Here is a 21,592-nt window from a genome sequence, read left to right as displayed (position 1 = left end):
ACTTTCTGGCTTTCTGACTTTCTGACTTTCCGACTTTCTGATTTTCTGGTTTTCTGATTTTCTGATTTTCTGATTTTTGATTTTCTGATTTTCTGATTTTCTGATTTTCTGATTTTCTGACTTTCTGACTTTCTGACTTTCTGACTTTCTGACTTTCTGACTTTCTGACTTTCTGACTTTCTGACTTTCTGACTTTCTGACTTTCTGACTTTCTGACTTTCTGACTTTCTGACTTTCTGACTTTCTGACTTTCTGACTTTCTGACTTTCTGACTTTCTGACTTTCTGACTTTCTGACTTTCTGACTTTCTGACTTTCTGACTTTCTGACTATCTGACTTTCTGACTTTCAGGCTTTCTGACTTTCTTACTTTCTGACTTTCAGACTATCTGACTTTCTGACTTTCTGACTTTCTGAGTTTCTGATTTTCTGATTTTATGACTTTCTGACTTTCTGAATTTCTTACTTTCTGATTTTCTGACTTTCTGGCATTCTGACTTTCTGGCTTTCTGACTTTCTGACTTTCCGACTTTCTGATTTTCTGGTTTTCTGATTTTCTGATTTTCTGATTTTCTGATTTTCTGATTTTTTGATTTTCTGATTTTCTGATTTTCTGATTTTCTGATTTTCTGATTTTCTGACTTTCTGACTTTCTGACTTTCTGACTTTCTGACTTTCTGACTTTCTGACTTTCTGACTTTCTGACTTTCTGACTTTCTGACTTTCTGCCTTTCTGACTTTCTGACTTTCTGACTTTCTGACTTTCTGACTTTCTGACTTTCTGACTTTCTGACTTTCTGACTTTCTGACTTTCTGACTTTCTGACTTTCTGACTTTCTGACTTTCTGACTTTCTGACTTTCTGACTTTCTGACTTTCTGACTTTCTGACTTTCTGACTTTCTGTCTTTCTGACTTTCTGGCTTTTTGACTTTCTGAATTTCTGACTTCGAGACAGTGTTTTTTCGCACACTTCAAACGAGCTCGTAAACAAACAAAAAACAGTGCTGCCAAATTAACTGTTTGAGTTATAAGCAATAGTGCAATTTGAAGGAAGGCGAGTCGTAAGAAAAAATCAAAAAATGCGAGTTGGGAGGACCGCATGTGCGTCGATAGGACTGCTGATTTTAGGTAGTGTGTTGGAAGGACCACTTCAAAAGCCAAAAAAGAATGGCGTGTCAGGTGGACAGTTAGTAGTTAAAGTGCATTGACAGGACCACTCGATATTGACACAAACTAGAAGAGCGAATGCGAGTTGGGAGGATCATGCGCGATAATGTAACATGCGTGTTGGAAGGACCGTAATTTTCATACGGAAATGCAAGTTGGGAGGATCAAAATGACAGTAGAGAATGCGAGTTGGGAGGACCGTAATAATGTCATTTGCGTGTTGGAAGGACCGTAATGTTTATTTGAGAATGCGTGTTGGGAGGACTGGAATATTCATTTGAGATTGCGAGATGAGAGGATCGCAATAACAGTTGAGGATGCGAGTTGGGAGGACCGAAATAATGTCATATGCGTGTTGAGAGAACCGCAATGTTCATTTCAAAATGTGAGTTGGGAGACCGCAATTACAGTTGAGGATGCGAGTTGGGAGGACCGTAATGTTCATTTGGGATTGCGAGTATGGAAGACCGATAAAAAAAGATCAAGAATGGGAGTTTAGAGAACTACAGTAGCTTTCTAAGAATGCGGGTTGGATTGACAACGATGAAAAACTAAATTTTTTCGATGAAGTGTAAAGAGGAAAATGAATAAAAACCAATTTTTTGTTTTGGGAAAGATAAATTTAAAAAAAAATTGATTACTATATTTTTCATACAACCAACCCTCCAAAAAAGAATGAAATCACCCGTTGGGCGATAATTAACATCATTTTCCAACAGCTCCGATCTTTGATCGCGTCATTCGATTTTGATGAAACTCGTTCAGGTACTAGATCAAACATTTTGGACAAATTTCAAGTATTTTGAATGAAAATTGTTTGTATCATTTTTTTCCTGTCATAGTACAGTCGTAAATTTTTTTGTGTTAGTTGGATATTTGATCTAGATTTTGTGAAAAGTGTATGAAAAAATATTAACCCAAACAGAAATGGTAACTGTTCAAAGTTGGAAGCGAGTGCGCTGCATCACGCGATTTCATTCTATTTTTAACGCATCTGTAATTTACAAAAATTTCTAAATTATTTAAAAAAATCTGATAAGTATCTTTTAATTGGATAATTTTTAGATTAACACCATCATTGCCCCTGAGCCACGTAACTGTTTGAGTTTTCTGAGAATCCAAACGAAAAATATCAATAACATTTGTCATGGGTTTTTTTTCTCGGAATTTGACCACTGTTCAACGCCATAGTTTTAGCCAAACTTAATTATCAGCTGTGGTCAATCTTTTTCTTGGGAGCCGCCACTGCACTACACTGTTACCTACGTCCAATAATATTTCCCTAACAAAACGCTCATCAACCATCTAAAACCGACAAAATTGAATTTTAATGAACTTTGTTTTGCTAATTTACTTGTACTTTCAGTTTCGTGCCAACCATCCCTAGCCTGGCGAAAAATTAACATCAATTTGGAGCATCTAACCGCGGCACCTGAAGCAGTCTTGCTGGCCTACACTATTGAATTGGATTGGATTGGATTGGAACCCTTCTTCGGTCTTCTGCGTGATCAGGCTTGCTAAAACAAATCTCTCTGAACGGGGTAGTGAATGATCAATCGATCATTGATCGATCAGGGGCTTACGTCATACGCAAGCAAACTATTTAGCAAGTGCACATTCCTCTTTGGGGTGGCAAACACTCTCGATTTCTTGCTGCGCTGCTGTGTCAAGTGCCCGCCTCTCTCCTTTTTTTTTTTTCTTTCAAAGGGATTTGAGGGGTATCAAGTTACGACTGGGAGGCACTTGTCGGAGCCATTACTCAAAACTGTGTTTTTTTCTACACTTCATGTCGTTGCTTCTTTCTACAAACAGGGGGTGGCGCCTTTAACAGAAAACGAAGTGTCAGTTCGGTTTTTGAGCGCTTCTTTGCGGTGTGAAATTGTGAAAGGTGTCATCCCGCTGATGGTGCTTTGCAACAATAGAAATCACGACTGCGGCAGTCTAAGTTTATTTTTCCTACATTTTTTTTCTTCCCTCGCACAGTGTGAAATTTGATGCAATACCTCCAAGTGTTTGTTTGGGCAATTAACGCCTGATGCGCAAAGTGAATTGCCGAGTGGAGAATAGAGTTCAGTGTTATTGTTTCGGGCGTTTTTTTTTTTGCTGTAGATTAACGTTTCCAATGAGCAGGTCTAAATGGTTGAGATGAATAAAGCTTCATACCATCACATGATCGTGGTGGTCGCCTGCCTGGTGGCCATCGTGAGTTTTGATCTGGAGCCGGTGCAGGGACACGTGGCCCTAACGTTTCCACCGGCGCGCAAGTATGACCTGGACTTTCTGGATAACTCCCGGACCAAGGCGCCCTGCGGAATGCCTAAAGGTAAGTCTCACTATTTGTTAACATACGCCGCTTCATATTGATAGAAAATTTCTCATCCTAGATATTTATAAATATGATATCTAACTGAATCGTCTGTAGAATCATAAGATTTCTTACTCATTATCTGAACAGACATTCAAAGTTTTAAACTGCCAAGTTTAATTCACCAATGATTATGAGAAGCTATTTTTGCGGTTGGTGCCTTGGCCATTTATTTGTTAGAAATTTTATTCAAACTATTGCTTTTCTTCGTAAACATGATTCAGTCTTATACATGCCGAATAACCAAGAATTCCATAATACGAGTCCATAAAAACTAACTCAATCCTTTCATAGATGCTTACACAATTCAGCGGAGAAATTAGGGGAAAGTGTTCCTAAATGGCCGTTTGACAAAATGGTTGACAAGACAACATATCTTATCAATGCATTTCGAGGGTGATACACTTAGAACATAAGGCAAGGAAGAATTTTATGAATCAAGGTTTTGATACCTTTTGATGTAATATTTTGACTTTTAAAAATTATACGTAAAAAAGCTCAAAACAAAAAAAAAATATGGTTTTTGTTTCTGATTCAAATGAAGGTTTAATAATGATTATATAATGCAATAAGAGAGTGTTTTTGTTTGCCCCCAGCATGGTTGTAAAATACCTGCATCCTGAAATAACAGGTTAAATAGAATAAACTAATGATTTTAATCATCGGAACTTCAAATCGAATCTCTGATTAACATCTTAAGAGAGAATTGAAGAACTCCAAACAGATTTGATAATTTTTTTTTCTTATGGATGAACTGCCTCCATAGTATGGCAACCTAAGCGTACATCTTTCGAGGATATGATGGCTAGCAACTTACAAATGCTAAAACCACCAACCCACCGAAAGTGTACTATGTATTCCGTGACCGGGATTCGATCTCATACCCCCTGGATTAGAAGACTTGGAGGCTATCCACTACGCCACGGGCGGCGGCAATAGACATAGATTTTGAAAAAAATTCAGCTTTGTCGTACGGAAATTATCATTTTTTATCAGTTTCAATGAAATTATACGGAAATATTGCTTGGGGATTTTTGTTCAAAACATAAATAGGCGCATTTAGCCTGTACGGTTTGAGATTTGGTATTTTAGACAACAGTTTTAGTATAATCGTTTTCTCGAAAACGGAATGATGGCTATTAAAACAATATTGTGCACAATTTTTTCAAACTTTTAATGCTGAATGTTAAATTAACTTTTCATCTATCCAACATCATGGTCGATCTTGGATCGATCTTTGTAAGATTGATCATATGAATTTACGTTTCCTATTTTTTGGATCGATTCTTCAACCTAACAAAAAATCGATTAAATCGGTTTAATTTCGATCCAATCTTTCGATCTTTTGAGGTTTTTTTTTATGTACTTCGAATTTTTGTGATCCAGATTTGTGTAGAATTTTGGTACATTTACCATCGAAAAGACTGCTTTTCATTATTGGTGCTAGCATGCCACTAATATAACCCAGACCGACTTAATAGATAGCGTTTTTTGACCTTTATCACCGTCTTTTATCTTGAGGAAAACCTAAATTTTTATCGAAAGCTCTAGTAATCGAAAGTTCCATAGAACGGTTTCTCAAACCTTATTCAGCCCTTGTTAAAGCATTTATAGCATTTTACTCAGTTCAAGATTTACGTTCTTATCGAAGCTCGGTGGAAGGTGTAGTATATTAAATCTAACATTCAAAATTATTAATTGTCTCGAGTAATAATGACATAAAACATTCACGTCTCAGTAGAACCAAATCATCCAGAAACCAGACGTTCTCACATTTCTGAAAACGTCGCCTTGTAGAATTTTTAGCTGAGTGGAAATCACAACACATTGCTGAACAGCACAAGTGTTAATTTCCACTCCAAACTAAATTTATTGCATACGTCTTATTCTCACAGAACAAAGAACGACGACCCCCGTCGTCGTCACCTAAAAGAATTTCCAAATTGCAAAGAGCGACGACTCATGTTGTCGTCAACTAAATCATTAAACTCGAGGTAATCTGATCCTTGCCTAGCCAGCTTACACGATTCCATCGTTGCCACACAGGGCGCTAACCGCCAGCCAATATGGCTTGCACATGCATCAATATGCTCGATAGTTGTCAAGCGCATCGATTGGACAGGCGCGTCTCTCTCTCTTTCTTAGTTATGCCGCGTCGTTTTCTCTCACCAGAAATCGACTGCTGATTGGTTAATTGCAAAAGTTTGGCAACTCCAAGCGCCTCCTAGTTGAGTAGACTAAGAACGATGTTGTGTAGAGTTAAGGTGCCGTCGATTCTAAATTTATCAATAAACGACATTCTAGTAACAACACTCAATCGTAACACAAGTGTTCTTCACTCATCGTATCACCATACTTGTACTCAACCAGCAGCACATTTTATTACAAAGGTTTTTTCAGCTTCTAAATTAGACCACAATTGCCTCTACTCTTGCTGAAAATTTTACTTGAAAATTTGTTTTGCTTTAAGAATTGAACATGAGCCTTCGAGTACTGAACATGTTATTATGTACACTGCGGCTCTATTAATGATATTAAAAACATCAATATGAATAAAAATATATCTGTAGCCGTTTCAAAATTAGCATTTGATCTAGTAGCAGTGATGAACTAACTCATATTGATTAAATTGTTTTAATCAGTCGGGTTACAAAATTTAGACTTATTCCAATCCATCGTATATAGAAATGCATCTATTTATTCTGTTTTTTATATGTCACTAGCTGTCCCCATACGAACTCCGTTTCGCTTTCAACTTGGAATATGTTATGGACAGTTTGTATGAAAGTCAATAGCCAAATATTTTCCAGATGCATTTCCGAATTAATTGTTAAGTTATAATTGCAAAAATATTGAACGAACACCTCTTCTGTCGTCTGCTACTTCATTTGAAATCAGGAATTGATTGCCCATGCCAAAAAAAAACCCGTGTAAAAATTTCAAGTCGATTGTCGCATAACAACGCACTTATTGCCAAAAAGTTGAACTCCTTTTGGTGGCCTCTTATACAATCTTTGATATCTGAAGTCGATTGTCCGTCTCTGAAAACTACCGTGCGCAAATTTTCATCCCAATCCGATGTTTAATAACGACGATATTTCAAAAATATTGAAAGGTTAATATGGACGACCCCATTGCCGGCCCCTTACGCTGAATTCAATACCTGAAATCGATTGATCGTCCCTCAAAACTCTCGTGTACCAATTTTCATCTAAATAGATGTATAATAACGACAATATCGCAAAAACAGTTAATAGTTAATATGGACGACCCCGTAGGCCGACCCCTGACTTTAATTTGGATAAGTGAATTCAATTGTTTTTGCCAAATAACCCCTATGTGCCAATTTTTAACCCAATCCGATGTATAAAAACGGCAAGATGACTAAGATATTGAAAACTTAATATTGACAAACATCATTTCTTAGGAAACTTGAATAGATTTGGTCTAATAGTTTTATCTTCAAAAGATTTAACTGCTTTTTATCTTTTCCATCCCTTATATAATGAAAATATCTGTTGAAGATTATCCTTTTCAATATGGATGATTTTGTTGAGCATGTTGAAAACTCACTTTGCATGTTTTCAACTGCATAAACTCTGAATCTAATAAATTTTTCTTTCTCTATGAGGAATTCCAAAAATATAAAAATGGTTGACCCTCAAAGCCCCCCAGCGGCAGTAAAGAGCACTTTGAAAGCCACTACTATTCTAGTCAATATATTCCTAATAGGCTAGTTGTATTTTTCAATCAAAATGTAGGCTTAAAATTGTATCCAAATATCTCGTACCGGTATTATGTGCTTTGAACAGTAGAAGGTACAAAATACACCCGCCAAAATTTTCACTTTCAAATTTTTAATGCTCAGCAAGCTTTGATTTGCTATCCAGTACATGTGAGCTCTGGATGGTCGTTTCTATCTAATAGCCTGCCCATGGTGATGGTGAAAATAATCCCGCCAACGAAACGAACGGAAACGAAAGTCGGTTCACAAAATGGGTGCCATGACTTTTGGTTCGGGGGAATAAAACCGTTGTTGTATGGACGACCGCCTTCAAAAGGGGTAATCCGAAAATCTAAAAACATTTTTCATCATTCCTGGTCCTAATGAGCACCCATGCCAAATTTCAGCTCTCTAGCTCTTAAGGCAGCTGAGCCTATTGAAGACAAACATACAAACGAACAAACGGAAATTACTTTTTATATATATAGATAGATAAACACTCAACTAAAGTCATGAAAAGTAAAACAGTTTGAGTTTGAAATATATATATATATATTTTTAATTGCGCATACATTTGATATTCAAACGTATGAGCTTTTCTGTCGTTATTTTCTTTTTACTTTACCATTAACCAATCCTCAAGTATCACCACTTTTTAATAAAAAATGAAAAGGTTTAGCTTATAGAGATGGATTCGGGAACAATTCAGCTGAAGCGATTTTGAAAATCGATCTTTTCCAGCCCACTCCTAATCCTATCTGTGGGAAATGTGGACGGCTTCATACAGACTTGATGTTTACATATTATTTAAATTTCCTTTCCGATTAAAAAAAAATGGTAAAGGTCGGTATTTGGTTGTTGTTATTGAATCTAACTATATATAAAAAGTAATTTCTGTGGGTTTGTTTGTTTGTTTGTTCTCTATAGGCTCAATCATCTTAAGAGCTAGAGAGGAATGATGAAAAATGATCTCAGATTCTTTGATGGAATTGGGATTTGGATGAAGGGGGTCGTCCATACAACACATATACTGTTTAAGCGATGTTGACGTATTTATTCATGTGTATATAGGCATATGCATATAGGTGTTTTCAATAATCCAATTAAGAATCAGTGGTCGGCCAAAGGAGTCATCCATAATAACTGATCAATGTTATTGTGATATTGACGCTAACAGCATTTACCTACCTACCTTAAGTGGAGGCAATCAATACACATACATATTTGCAACTTCTGGTTAAAGCCATAAAAACTATGTAAATTGAACGATATTTGACACCTTATTCGTACATACTGGAAGAATGTTAGAGAGCACATGTTTTTGCTCTCAGCGCATGTGAACTGTTTCCACCGATAATATTTGCTGCTTCTCTCATTGGATAATGCTTTTAAAAACACCATCTGATTTTCACTAATCTAGTTTCACTGCTGGTCCAGAAAGAACTACAAGAGCCCAGGCTGGAGAATAAATTGAGTGAAAACGTCTACAAAATCTGCAAACATGGAGGAATGGAATTGTTACTGAACACAAACTGGCAAATATTTTTCGAAGATCTGAACACCGATGTTGCTGTGTCAACCTTCTATAATCATCTCTGGGACTTCTTACACATTCACACGCCGCCTAAACGACTACACCGACATCAGCCTTACAAGCTCCCTTGGTGGAATTCTGAGTTACGGAGGAGCCGCAACTTAGTTCGCAAAGCCCGCAAACGCTACCTTCGAGACCGAACGGACCAAAACAAGTCAATGCTCTCAAGACTAGAGATTGAATATTCGACTCTTCGCAACCAATATATTTCTAACATCGAACGCAACGTGAAACAAGATCCTTCGACATTCTGGAAATACATCAATAGCCGCCGCCTTACTAACTGTATCCCATCGTCTGTGACGCTTCAAGGACGCACATCGGAAAGCATCAAAGAGTCAGCTGACTCGTTTGCAGATTTTTTTTTAGCAGCGTGTATAGCCCAGTCACTCCTGATTGTAATAATGTGTACTTTGATACACTTCCTAGCTATGACATTATTCTACCGCAACCTGTTTTCAGGGAACAAGAAGTTCTAAAAGTGCTAAATTCTCTTGATCCCTCGAAAGGATCTTGGCCTGATGGGATTCCAACATCGCTTGTTGTAAAAATAGCTGCTTCGCTTGCCACACCGATGTGCATGATTTTCAATCGATCGATCTCGGAAGGTACTTTTCCTACTCTGTGGAAAATCGCATCAATCTCACCGATCCATAAGTCAGGAAATGCTCATCGTGTGGAGAATTACAGGCCAACATCGATTCTTTGCTGCTTTTCCAAAGTGCTAGAAGTCCTGATATACGAGAGAATCTACTCAGCAGCCTCACCAATACTCACCGATGTCCAGCACGGGTTCATCAAGAAACGATCAACCTTGACAAACCTAATGATCTATGCCAGCGATTTGCATTCTGCAACAGGTAAAAACCCAGCAAACATTTAAGAGGGTATATCGCAGGAACAACACAATTATTCAAACAAATATACCAGATGAAAAGATTGTATTAAACTTACCAAAATAGCATATAGCTACAAAAGTGGAGGCGATATATCTACAATGACAAGATTTTTACGATACGATTTCCCCACAAAAAGCAAAATATACGATTTTAAGTAATTTGAGTAAAGCGAAAAAAAAATTTCCCCGTCCGAGAATTGAACTCCAGTCCTCCGAGATGGCTGTCCGGTATCTTACCACGATGCCAACTCATCAGTTGATATGATTCGCGCTACAGCTCTATATGTAAGATTTTCTGTTCACGAACCAGTCAAGGGAAGAAAGAAGGAAGGATCGTTCATTTATCGTAAATCAGTTTACTCAAATCGTAAATGTCGAATAAGCATATTCTCAACTATTTGGAGACATATTTACGAATTGACTAAACTGCTATCCGATTCAACTTTTTTTGGACAAAGCTTGTCGTAAATGAATGATAGATAATCACTCAATAGCAACTTGTTTACGATGGTTGTTGGAAATGTCTTAATATTCGATTTGGATTATCATTTCTATTACGATTTCATGTTAGCTGGGAATCTGCAAGTGGATTCGATATACGTAGATTTTGCTAAGGCTTTCGACAAAGTACCTCACAGAATTGTAAGAGAAAAACTTGATCGATATGGATTTCCCGAGTGGGCAACTAAATGGCTGTGTTCGTATCTGCTGAATCGTCAAGGCTTTATAAACATCCGTGGGACTCACTCCTCCGTATTCGACATGCCGTCTGGTGTACCGCAGGGTAGTCATCTTGGACCGCTCATCTTCGTGATTTTTATTAACGACTTGGCATTCCTGCAGGCGCCGAAACTGCTGTTTGCAGATGATCTTAAAATCTACCGGACCATTGATTCGATATTGGATTGTGTTGCGCTTCAGGAGGACGTCGATCGATTATTAGTATGGTGCGGATTACACGGTATGGAGGTTACCGCCGAAAAATGTAAGTGTATGAGCTTTTTTAGAACTAGAGCCTCTGTTGTCTACGACTACGGTCTAAGAGACACCTCTCTCGAAAGAGTAACTTTTATTAAAGACCTCGGAATAACGTTTGACCAAAAGCTCTCGTTTGTTCAACACACCGCGACCACTGCAGCCAAACCTTTGCTTTGCTCGGCTTCCTGCGTCGGAATATACTCAGCTTTGAGGACCCGTATGCTCTGAAAACAGTTTTCTGCTCATTGGTACGCAGTGTTCTGGAATATGCGGTACCGGTCTGGGCTGTTCACAGCGAAAGACTCGAAAGGATTCAGAAAAATTCCTCCGCTACGCCCTGCGACGATTGCCATGGCAAGATCCCGTACGGTTACCACCCTATTCTGAGAGGTGTGCCTTGCTATCAATGATGTCTTTAAGCCAAAGAAGAACTTTTCTACAGCGCACCTTCGTTTACAACATCTTGACAAATGCCGTTGACTGCCCGCAATTGCTTCAGAGATTGAACATATACGTTCCAGAACGCCGACTGCGAAATCAAACCATGTTTTGGCTGCCAAGAAGCAGGACTGTCTTCGGACAGAATCACCCCCTCTTTCGATGTTGTGAAGTTTTCAATGCTGTTTCTCACTTGTTTGACTATCATGTTACAAAATCTAAGTTTAAATGTGCAATCCGTGACGTCACCTAACCTAATTGCTATGTAATTTAATTATAAGCTAATCTTAAACAATCAGTCTGTATGACAATAGTCAAAGACTCCATAAAAATAAATAAATAGACTTTTTATCATATTCGATTTAAACCATCTAAACTAAGGTTGCCAGAATTTTTTCATCACGTATCCGGGCCAGACAAACCGGGCAATTTTTAATATAAAAAAACCTGACAAAATCCAGGTATTTGATTTCAAAAGTGACGACCATAAATCCGGGCAATATCCGGGATAATTTTCTCAAACCCCAGAAACTTCAACAAAAATCAAGCAAAAAAAAAATTTTCATCAAAATTCATCGATGGATTTTGTATCGCATTTAAGGCTTCCAAAACACCTTTCATAATTATTTTTATCAAATTTGCACAAACAGTTTCGTTAAGGAGGCGTTCGTTGTTTTTTTTGTATGACCTACTAAACAAAGTATATGAATCCGGGAACAATCCGGGCAGTTTTCAATGAAATCCGGGCCGGACTGGGCAAACCTGGATAAAACCGGGCAATCTGGCAACCTTAAATTCTAAACCGACTTCAACTAACCATTTTTTCGACCTTTTACTTATTTGGTAGGAATCGCGATTCGCACTAACGTTGTTAGCGACTTGAGCTATCATTTCTAATGCGATGTTATGTTTGCTGGAAAAATACATTTGATTGAAATGTAAATTTTTTCAAGGAAGTTTAAAGGGTAGGGGAGAAGCTGGATATATGCGCATATTAAGCAGAATACTGATTTAATATTCCATCGAATATGTGTACGAAAACTATATACACATAAGCATGCATCTGTTTTCTATACATTGGATTAATTTTTATTTTGAAATCTTCCTCGGTTTTTATTTTAACTGTCGTCAAAATTGCCGAACCTCAAACCGTGTGGGCTAAATGTGCCTATTTATGTTTAAGGAAAAAATTCTGTTTTTTAGCAATATTTCCATTTAATTTCATTGGAAGTGCTAGAAAATGATAATTTGCATACGACAAAGCTGAAATTTTACTAACATCTATTTCTTTTATCATTTTATAGAATAAAACTAAAGTTAGGGTTTCCATATTATGGAGGCAGTTCATCCATAATAAAAACTTTATTAAATCTGTTTTGAGATCTTCAATGCTCTCTAAAGTTGTTAATTAAAGCTTAAATTCGAAGTTTTTATGATAAATTCTATTTAACCTGTTATTTTAGGATGCAGGCATTTTACAAACATGATGGGGACATACAAAAACATTCTTTTATTCCACTTTCCAATCATTATGAAACCATCATGAAAGCTTAAATTTGTTTTACTTTTAAGGTTCATTTGAATCAGAAACAGAGCTTCTTTACGTAAAATTTTTAAAAGTCAAAATATTACATAAAAAAATATTAAAACCTTGTATGAATTTATAATTTTTTTCGAGTTGGTTTATTCATAAAATTCTTTCTTGCCTTATGTTCAAAGCATATTACCCTCAAAATGCATTGATTAGATATGTTGTCTTGTCAGCCAATTCGTCAAACGGCCGTAGGCGCATTTAACTCGATAGGTCCATTTAGGAAACCTTTCAACTACAATTGTTTTAAAGTGATAAGTTTTAGGTCATGGGTCGGCAAAATGGGTCGTCCATAGCAATTGTTCTCTGGTTTTGCAATATTATCGTGTATATGCATATGATTAAGATGAAATTTTGCACACGTGGTTTTGAAGGGACAGGCAATCGATTTTAGGTTTAAAATTTCCGGCTAAGGATCGGCAAAAGGGGCCGTCCATATTATTTATTCAATGTTTTACAATGATTAAGCTATCACGCATCGAATTGAGACGAAAATTCATAAATGACAGTTTTGCAGGACGAAAAATCGATTCCTGGCTTCTAACTTTGTAACAGACGACAGAAAGGGGGTTGTCCATACGAACTATTAATGTTTTAGAAATAATTATTTTACAAAATGTACAATCGATTCATTGATTAAAATTTTCAATCAGATGAAAGAAAAAGGGGCTTATGTTTTTACAATGATTGTTTTACTTTGCATAGGGTCGAAAAGAAAGTTCAAACACGGAAATTATAAAGGACAGACGAACTTTTCCTGAGTTCAAATTCTGTATCCGATGACAGATCAAGATGTCGTCCATAATAACTGTTTGATGATTTTTCAATTATTTCTATATAAAGCATCGGATCGATACAAAAATCACTAAATGAGTGATATATAAAACGGATAATCGATTCCTGATTTCAAATTTTGTGTCAGACGACAGAAAAAGAGTTCATTTCTAATTGTTGATTGTTTTTGCATTAAATTCGTTACAATGCTCCAATGGAGACGATAATTCATACACGGAGTGTTTGATAGTTTGATAGACAACCAAAAGGGTCGTTCATAAATACTGTTTAATATTTTATGCAATATAGTCGTAAATTATTATTCATCGCAGCACACTAAGGGGTCATTCAAATATTACGTAACGCGTTAAGGGCGTAAGAGTTTGTTAATCTTTGTGGATTTTGGATAGAAAATTTGAGACGAATGTGTTACGTAGGGGGGAGGGGGGGTTGAGAAAGACCGAAAATTGCGTTACGTAATATTTGAACGGTCCCAGATTGGACTGCGCACTCATGGCTGCGTTATTTGTGCAAACTCGTAAAATCTGTCGGAGCTCTACACGCTAGCCGCTCTGGTCAGTCAACCTTTGTAAGGATAAGTGCGACTGCAAAATATTGCACGAAATCCGATTTTCAATGAAAGAGATAATACTATTAAAACACAAACTTCTTATCACATATTTTAAGTCAAATGCGCAACGGAGTTCGTACGGGATCTGCTAGCAAGTATATATTTTCGATAAAATCGCGTTCTATTGTGTTGCAGCATAAATTACACACAATAATCATTGAAAGATGCTTTAGTGATAATACCTTGCACTTTTCATAATTTTGGACTGTTCGAGAAATGAAGAAACGTATTCCTTGTATGTTTCTTAAAGATTTTTTAAAGTTGAACTAAACAAAAAACCGTCTCCATTTACCCCGTTGTACCTATGTTAAAAACAAAATCGAATTTTATTACAATCGACTTCGTACCACCCATAAAATTCGATGTTCGACAGAAGGCAATGTGCCAACTGTAAAGAATCTGAAGAAAAATAAATTCTGGAACATCATAGTAATCAGTAGAAAAAATATTGTATAAAATTTACCCAGTATAATGCCCTAAGCGGCACTAGCTATAACGGGTATCCTTTAAGAGCATAAATTTTGGTAGCTTATTTGCGATGTTCGGCTGGTCTAATATTTTTTATCACCTTAGGAAGATATAAAGCAAAATAATATTGAGCAAAATTTGGGAAATTAATTTCTGTGTCATACAGTTTTTTTTAACAATTTTCCTTTTCATTCCACTAGAAGAGTAATGTTGAATTGCAAAAAATATGGCTAGAGTTTGTAAACTTCATTGAAAATGCTTATTGAAGTTGTTGCAAAAGTTTTACGGTTAGATACTAAAAAATCTGGTTGGCTCCGCAGGATAGATTGACTGCGAATTATACACACAGTTTTAGAATTGATTGGATTATTCGAAAAACTCATTTGATGACAGCCCAGCGTCCTCGAAAGTGACCAAATGCCGCTTTTTCTGTTAATTTTTCTGTGGAATTTTTTGTCATCTCCGTTCCGAGGTCAGCGAGGTCCATGTGTTTGATTAATTTACCTGCCACATCTGCCAAAAGACAAAAGACGAAAAACAGAAAAAAATTCAACCAGTCGTTCGTCGTATGACATTGAATGACTTCAGTCAGCCAGCCTCAACGAAGTTTGCTAACGGTTCCGAAGATTAGCGCTAGCCATCGTCGTCGTCGTCATTAAACCAGTGACACATTTTCTTCTCTCGACTAATATTTGCCAGTTACAAAAAAGCGACACAGTTCGGCAGAAATTATTCAACCCGAGCCGAGGGTTCGCGAAATGATTTCACTTTTTTCTGCAATCTTTGCGGAGCTCAAACAATCGGATTTGATCAAAGATTTGCACCCGGTTGCAAATATGGATTTGTAACGAGACCCTCACACAGCAGGCAGCGCTTCAATGGTTCGAAATTGCCACGAAGCCAACATTAGCAAAAGTAGCAGCAACAACAGCTTATAGTAGGCGGCGTCAACCAAATGGAGAAAAATTGGAACGACCTAGACGCGATCTTCATCGTCGTCATCGTCGAATGCCTATTTGGACAGCACGGGAGGCGACCGTCATAAACAGTCGAGTAGGCAGTAAGTCAAATGATGCATGTGATTCATAAAAGTGTGCTACCTTTTCCTTCCCACTTTCCGGCAGCAAATGCGACCTCTAGGAATTGACGGCAAGTTTCATGTAGGCATTCAAACGTCAAAATATGAACGAAACCGGCAAGCAGCCAGGCAGGCAGGAAGTAGAAAACGGGAACGAACCTTGGCCCGATGAGCTGATTCTCATGGCTCTGCTGGGTAAGGTTTCCGAACTAAATAATAATATCCGTAACTGATTGAGGCTTTGCACGATATAATCGAACTAATCATGCTTAACTTTCGCTCGGAGCCACACATTTGCCTATCCGTATGCGGTTTCACTCATCTGAATGAAGATGTTCGGAGGATGTTCCGAATGAAGGTGGTACGCGCATCTCGCGATACCGAAAGTGAGATTCCGGCTGAACTGGACTGGACCGGTTATCCTCGAAAGTCTCCTTCAGCTAGTCAGGAGTCTGTAAATATGCAATTCATGCCAGCGACTCTTGGAAAAAGTAGTTCACTGGAGAAGTATTATAATTGAGTGCGTCAGAAAACAGGTATTCATGAGTGTACTCAAAAGCCTGATGGCAGAGGAAGGACGCGACTGAGATTTTAGCGATCCACGAGCTAGCATTACGACGATAAGTGGTACAGCAGAGTGTGAATTTTACGACTTATCCCAGGAAAAAAAAAGAAAAAGGCACGTTTATAACTTTTTTTCCAAACGATCCCCATTAATCAAGCAGAAATCGTTCATTTATTGTCTGGATCGTTATTCGGCTTTTACGACTTACGATTTGATTTTGTCGTGGCCGACATATAAGTTTGGGTCATTTTTTATTGTTTTTCTCCCTAAAATGTTGTATTAGCATTGGGCTGAATTGTTGACGTAACTTGGTAGCTTCGCTAGTTTGTTGGGTTGTAAAATTGATGACTTTAGTTGCAAAATAACTTGAAAAACAGGATAGTTGAATCATTTATTACATAATATTTTTGAAAAACGAGTTGCCAAATGAAAAACAATGCTATTGCCAAGAGAAAATGACAAAAATGACAAAAATGACAAAAATGGCAAAAATGACAAAAATGACAAAAATGACAAAAATGATAAAAATGACAAAAATGACAAAAATGACAAAAATGACAAAAATGACAAAAATGACAAAAATGACAAAAATGACAAAAATGACAAAAATGACAAAAATGACAAAAATGACAAAAATGACAAAAATGACAAAAATGACAAAAATGACAAAAATGACAAAAATGACAAAAATGACAAAAATGACAAAAATGACAAAAATGACAAAAATGACAAAAATGACAAAAATGACAAAAATGACAAAAATGACAAAAATGACAAAAATGACAAAAATGACAAAAATGACAAAAATGACAAAAATGACAAAAATGACAAAAATGACAAAAATGACAAAAATGACAAAAATGACAAAAATGACAAAAATGACAAAAATGACAAAAATGACAAAAATGACAAAAATGACAAAAATGACAAAAATGACAAAAATGACAAAAATGACAAAAATGACAAAAATGACAAAAATGACAAAAATGACAAAAATGACAAAAATGACAAAAATGACAAAAATGACAAAAATGACAAAAATGACAAAAATGACAAAAATGACAAAAATGACAAAAATGACAAAAATGACAAAAATGACAAAAATGACAAAAATGACAAAAATGACAAAAATGACAAAAATGACAAAAATGACAAAAATGACAAAAATGACAAAAATGACAAAAATGACAAAAATGACAAAAATGACAAAAATGACAAAAATGACAAAAATGACAAAAATGACAAAAATGACAAAAATGACAAAAATGACAAAAATGACAAAAATGACAAAAATGACAAAAATGACAAAAATGACAAAAATGACAAAAATGACAAAAATGACAAAAATGACAAAAATGACAAAAATGACAAAAATGACAAAAATGACAAAAATGACAAAAATGACAAAAATGACAAAAATGACAAAAATGACAAAAATGACAAAAATGACAGAAATGACAAAAATGACAATAATGACAATAATGACAAAAATGACAAAAATGACAAAAATGACAAAAATGACAAAAATGACAAAAATGACAAAAATGACAAAAATGACAAAAATAACAAAAATGACAAAAATGACAAAAATGACAAAAATGACAAAAATGACAAAAATGACAAAAATGACAAAAATGACAAAAATGACAAAAATGACAAAAATGACAAAAATGACAAAAATGACAAAAATGACAAAAATGACAAAAATGACAAAAATGACAAAAATGACAAAAATGACAAAAATGACAAAAATGACAAAAATGACAAAAATGACAAAAATGACAAAAATGACAAAAATGACAAAAATGACAAAAATGACAAAAATGACAAAAATGACAAAAATGACAAAAATGACAAAAATGACAAAAATGACAAAAATGACAAAAATGACAAAAATGACAAAAATGACAAAAATGACAAAAATGACAAAAATGACAAAAATGACAAAAATGACAAAAATGACAAAAATGACAAAAATGACAAAAATGACAAAAATGACAAAAATGACAAAAATGACAAAAATGACAAAAATGACAAAAATGACAAAAATGACAAAAATGACAAAAATGACAAAAATGACAAAAATGACAAAAATGACAAAAATGACAAAAATGACAAAAATGACAAAAATGACAAAAATGACAAAAATGACAAAAATGACAAAAATGACAAAAATGACAAAAATGACAAAAATGACAAAAATGACAAAAATGACAAAAATGACAAAAATGACAAAAATGACAAAAATGACAAAAATGACAAAAATGACAAAAATGAAAAAAATGAAAAAAATGACAAAAATGACAAAAATGACAAAAATGACAAAAATGACAAAAATGACAAAAATGACAAAAATGACAAAAATGACAAAAATGACAAAAATGACAAAAATGACAAAAATGACAAAAATGACAAAAATGACAAAAATGACAAAAATGACAAAAATGACAAAAATGACAAAAATGACAAAAATGACAAAAATGACAAAAATGACAAAAATGACAAAAATGACAAAAATGACAAAAATGACAGAAATGACAAAAATGACAAAAATGACAAAAATTACAAAAATGACAAAAATGACGAAAATGACAAAAATGACAAAAATGACAAAATTGACAAAAATGACAAAAATGACAAAACTGACAAAAATGACAAAAATGACAAAAATGACAAAAATGACAAAAATGTCAAAAATGACAAAAATGACAAAAATGACAAAAATGACAAAAATGACAAAAATGACAAAAATGACAAAAATGACAAAAATGACAAAAATGACAAAAATGACAAAAATGACAAAAATGACAAAAATGACAAAAATGACAAAAATGACAAAAATGACAAAAATGACAAAAATGACAAAAATGACAAAAATGACAAAAATGACAAAAATGACAAAAATGACAAAAATGACAAAAATGACAAAATGACAAAAATGACAAAAATGACAAAAATGACAAAAATGACAAAAATGACAAAAATGACAAAAATGACAAAAATGACAAAAATGACAAAAATGACAAAAATGACAAAAATGACAAAAATGACAAAAATGACAAAAATGACAAAAATGACAAAAATGACAAAAATGACAAAAATGACAAAAATGACAAAAATGACAAAAATGACAAAAATGACAAAAATGACAAAAATGACAAAAATGACAAAAATGACAAAAATGACAAAAATGACAAAAATGACAAAAATGACAAAAATGACAAAAATGACAAAAATGACAAAAATGACAAAAATGACAAAAATGACAAAAATGACAAAAATGACAAAAATGACAAAAATGACAAAAATGACAAAAATGACAAAAATGACAAAAATGACAAAAATGACAAAAATGACAAAAATGACAAAAATGACAAAAATGACAAAAATGACAAAAATGACAAAAATGACAAAAATGACAAAAATGACAAAAATGACAAAAATGACAAAAATGACAAAAATGACAAAAATGACAAAAATGACAAAAATGACAAAAATGACAAAAATGACAAAAATGACAAAAATGACAAAAATGACAAAAATGACAAAAATGACAAAAATGACAAAAATGACAAAAATGACAAAAATGACAAAAATGACAAAAATGACAAAAATGACAAAAATGACAAAAATGACAAAAATGACAAAAATGACAAAAATGACAAAAATGACAAAAATGACAAAAATGACAAAAATGACAAAAATGACAAAAATGACAAAAATGACAAAAATGACAAAAATGACAAAACTGACAAAAATGACAAAAATGACAAAAATGACAAAAATGACAAAAATGACAAAAATGACAAAAATGACAAAAATGACAAAAATGACAAAAATGACAAAAATGACAAAAATGACAAAAATGACAAAAATGACAAAAATGACAAAAATGACAAAAATGACAAAAATGACAAAAATGACAAAAATGACAAAAATGACAAAAATGACAAAAATGACAAAAATGACAAAAATGACAAAAATGAATCGAAAGTGAATAAGAAAGCTTCAAAAATGAATAATAAATGAATAAAAAATGAATCAAAAATGAATAAAAATTGAATCAAAAATGAATAAAAAACTATTCAAAAAATGAATTAAAAATGAATAAAAAATGAATCAAAAATGAATCAAAAATGAATCAAAAATGAATCAAAAATGAATAAAAATTGAATCAAAAATTAATCAAAAATAATCAAAAATGAATCAAAAATGAACCAAAAATGACAAAAATGAATCCAAAATAAATCAAAAATGAATCAAAAATATTTAGAAAACGATTCAAAATTTAATCAAGAATGAATCAAAAATGAATCAAAAATGAATCAAAAATGAATCAAAAATGAATCAAAAATGAATCAAAAATGAATCAAAAATGAATCAAAAATGAATCAAAAATGAATCAAAAATGAATCAAAAATGAATCAAAAATGAATCAAAAATGAATCAAAAATGAATCAAAAATGAATCAAAAATGAATCAAAAATGAATCAAAAATGAATCAAAAGTGAATCAAAAATGAATCAAAAGTGAATCAAAAATGAATCAAAAATGAATCAAAAATGAATCAAAAATGAATCAAAAATGAATCAAAAATGAATCAAAAATGAATCAAAAATGAATCAAAAATGAATCAAAAATGAATCAAAAATTAATTAAAAATGAATCAAAAATGTCTAAAATGATTCTAAAATGAATCAAAAATGAATCAAAAGTGAATCAAAAATTAATCAAAAATGAATCAAAAATGATATTAAAGTGAATCAAAAATGAATCAAAAATGAAACAAAATTGAATAAAAAATTACACAAAAATGAATCACAATGAATAAAAAATGAATCAAAAATAAATACAAAAAAAAACACAAAAATTAAACAAAAATGACACAAAAATGACGCAAAAATGACACAAAAATGACACAAAAATGACACAAAAATGACACAAAAATGACACAAAAATGACACAAAAATGACACAAAAATGACACAAAAACGACAAAAATAATACAAAAATGGTATTAAAACTACATAAAAATCCACACAAAAGTCCACTCGAAAATCAAAACAAAAATATCACAAAAATCATAAAAACGACACAAAAATTTCATAAAAATGGCACAAAACTAGCTCAAAATAACTTTAAAATGACACAAAAACGACTCAAGAATGACAAAAAAATTAAACAAAAATGAAAACGAAATGAAACGAAAATGTCACAAAAACGACACAACAATCCACACAAAAATGTCACAAATGTGACACAAAAATGGCAAAAAAGTAATTCCAGAAATGTCACAATATATTTCCGAAAATAATTCAAATC

The 21,592-nt window shown here is 33.8% G+C and overlaps 1 protein-coding gene across 2 annotated transcripts in view; it reads left to right on the top strand.

Annotated features, from left to right (window-relative positions):
• LOC129754880 (uncharacterized) overlaps positions 1–21,592 on the top strand; it is a 141,101-nt gene that overhangs the window by 34,673 nt on the left and 84,836 nt on the right. For both annotated transcript variants that reach the window (XM_055751131.1, XM_055751132.1), the window contains one exon: positions 3,151–3,490. In XM_055751131.1, the coding sequence (XP_055607106.1) occupies positions 3,304–3,490 (187 nt within the window). In that variant the 5' untranslated portion in view covers positions 3,151–3,303. Of the gene's footprint in view, positions 1–3,150; positions 3,491–21,592 lie in introns of those variants that run through there.

This window comes from Uranotaenia lowii, chromosome 3 (genome assembly GCF_029784155.1).
Source record: "Uranotaenia lowii strain MFRU-FL chromosome 3, ASM2978415v1, whole genome shotgun sequence".
Lineage (NCBI taxonomy): Eukaryota > Metazoa > Arthropoda > Insecta > Diptera > Culicidae > Uranotaenia > Uranotaenia lowii.
Note: the sequence above shows the minus strand (reverse complement) of the source record. Positions and strands in the feature narration are given on the sequence as shown.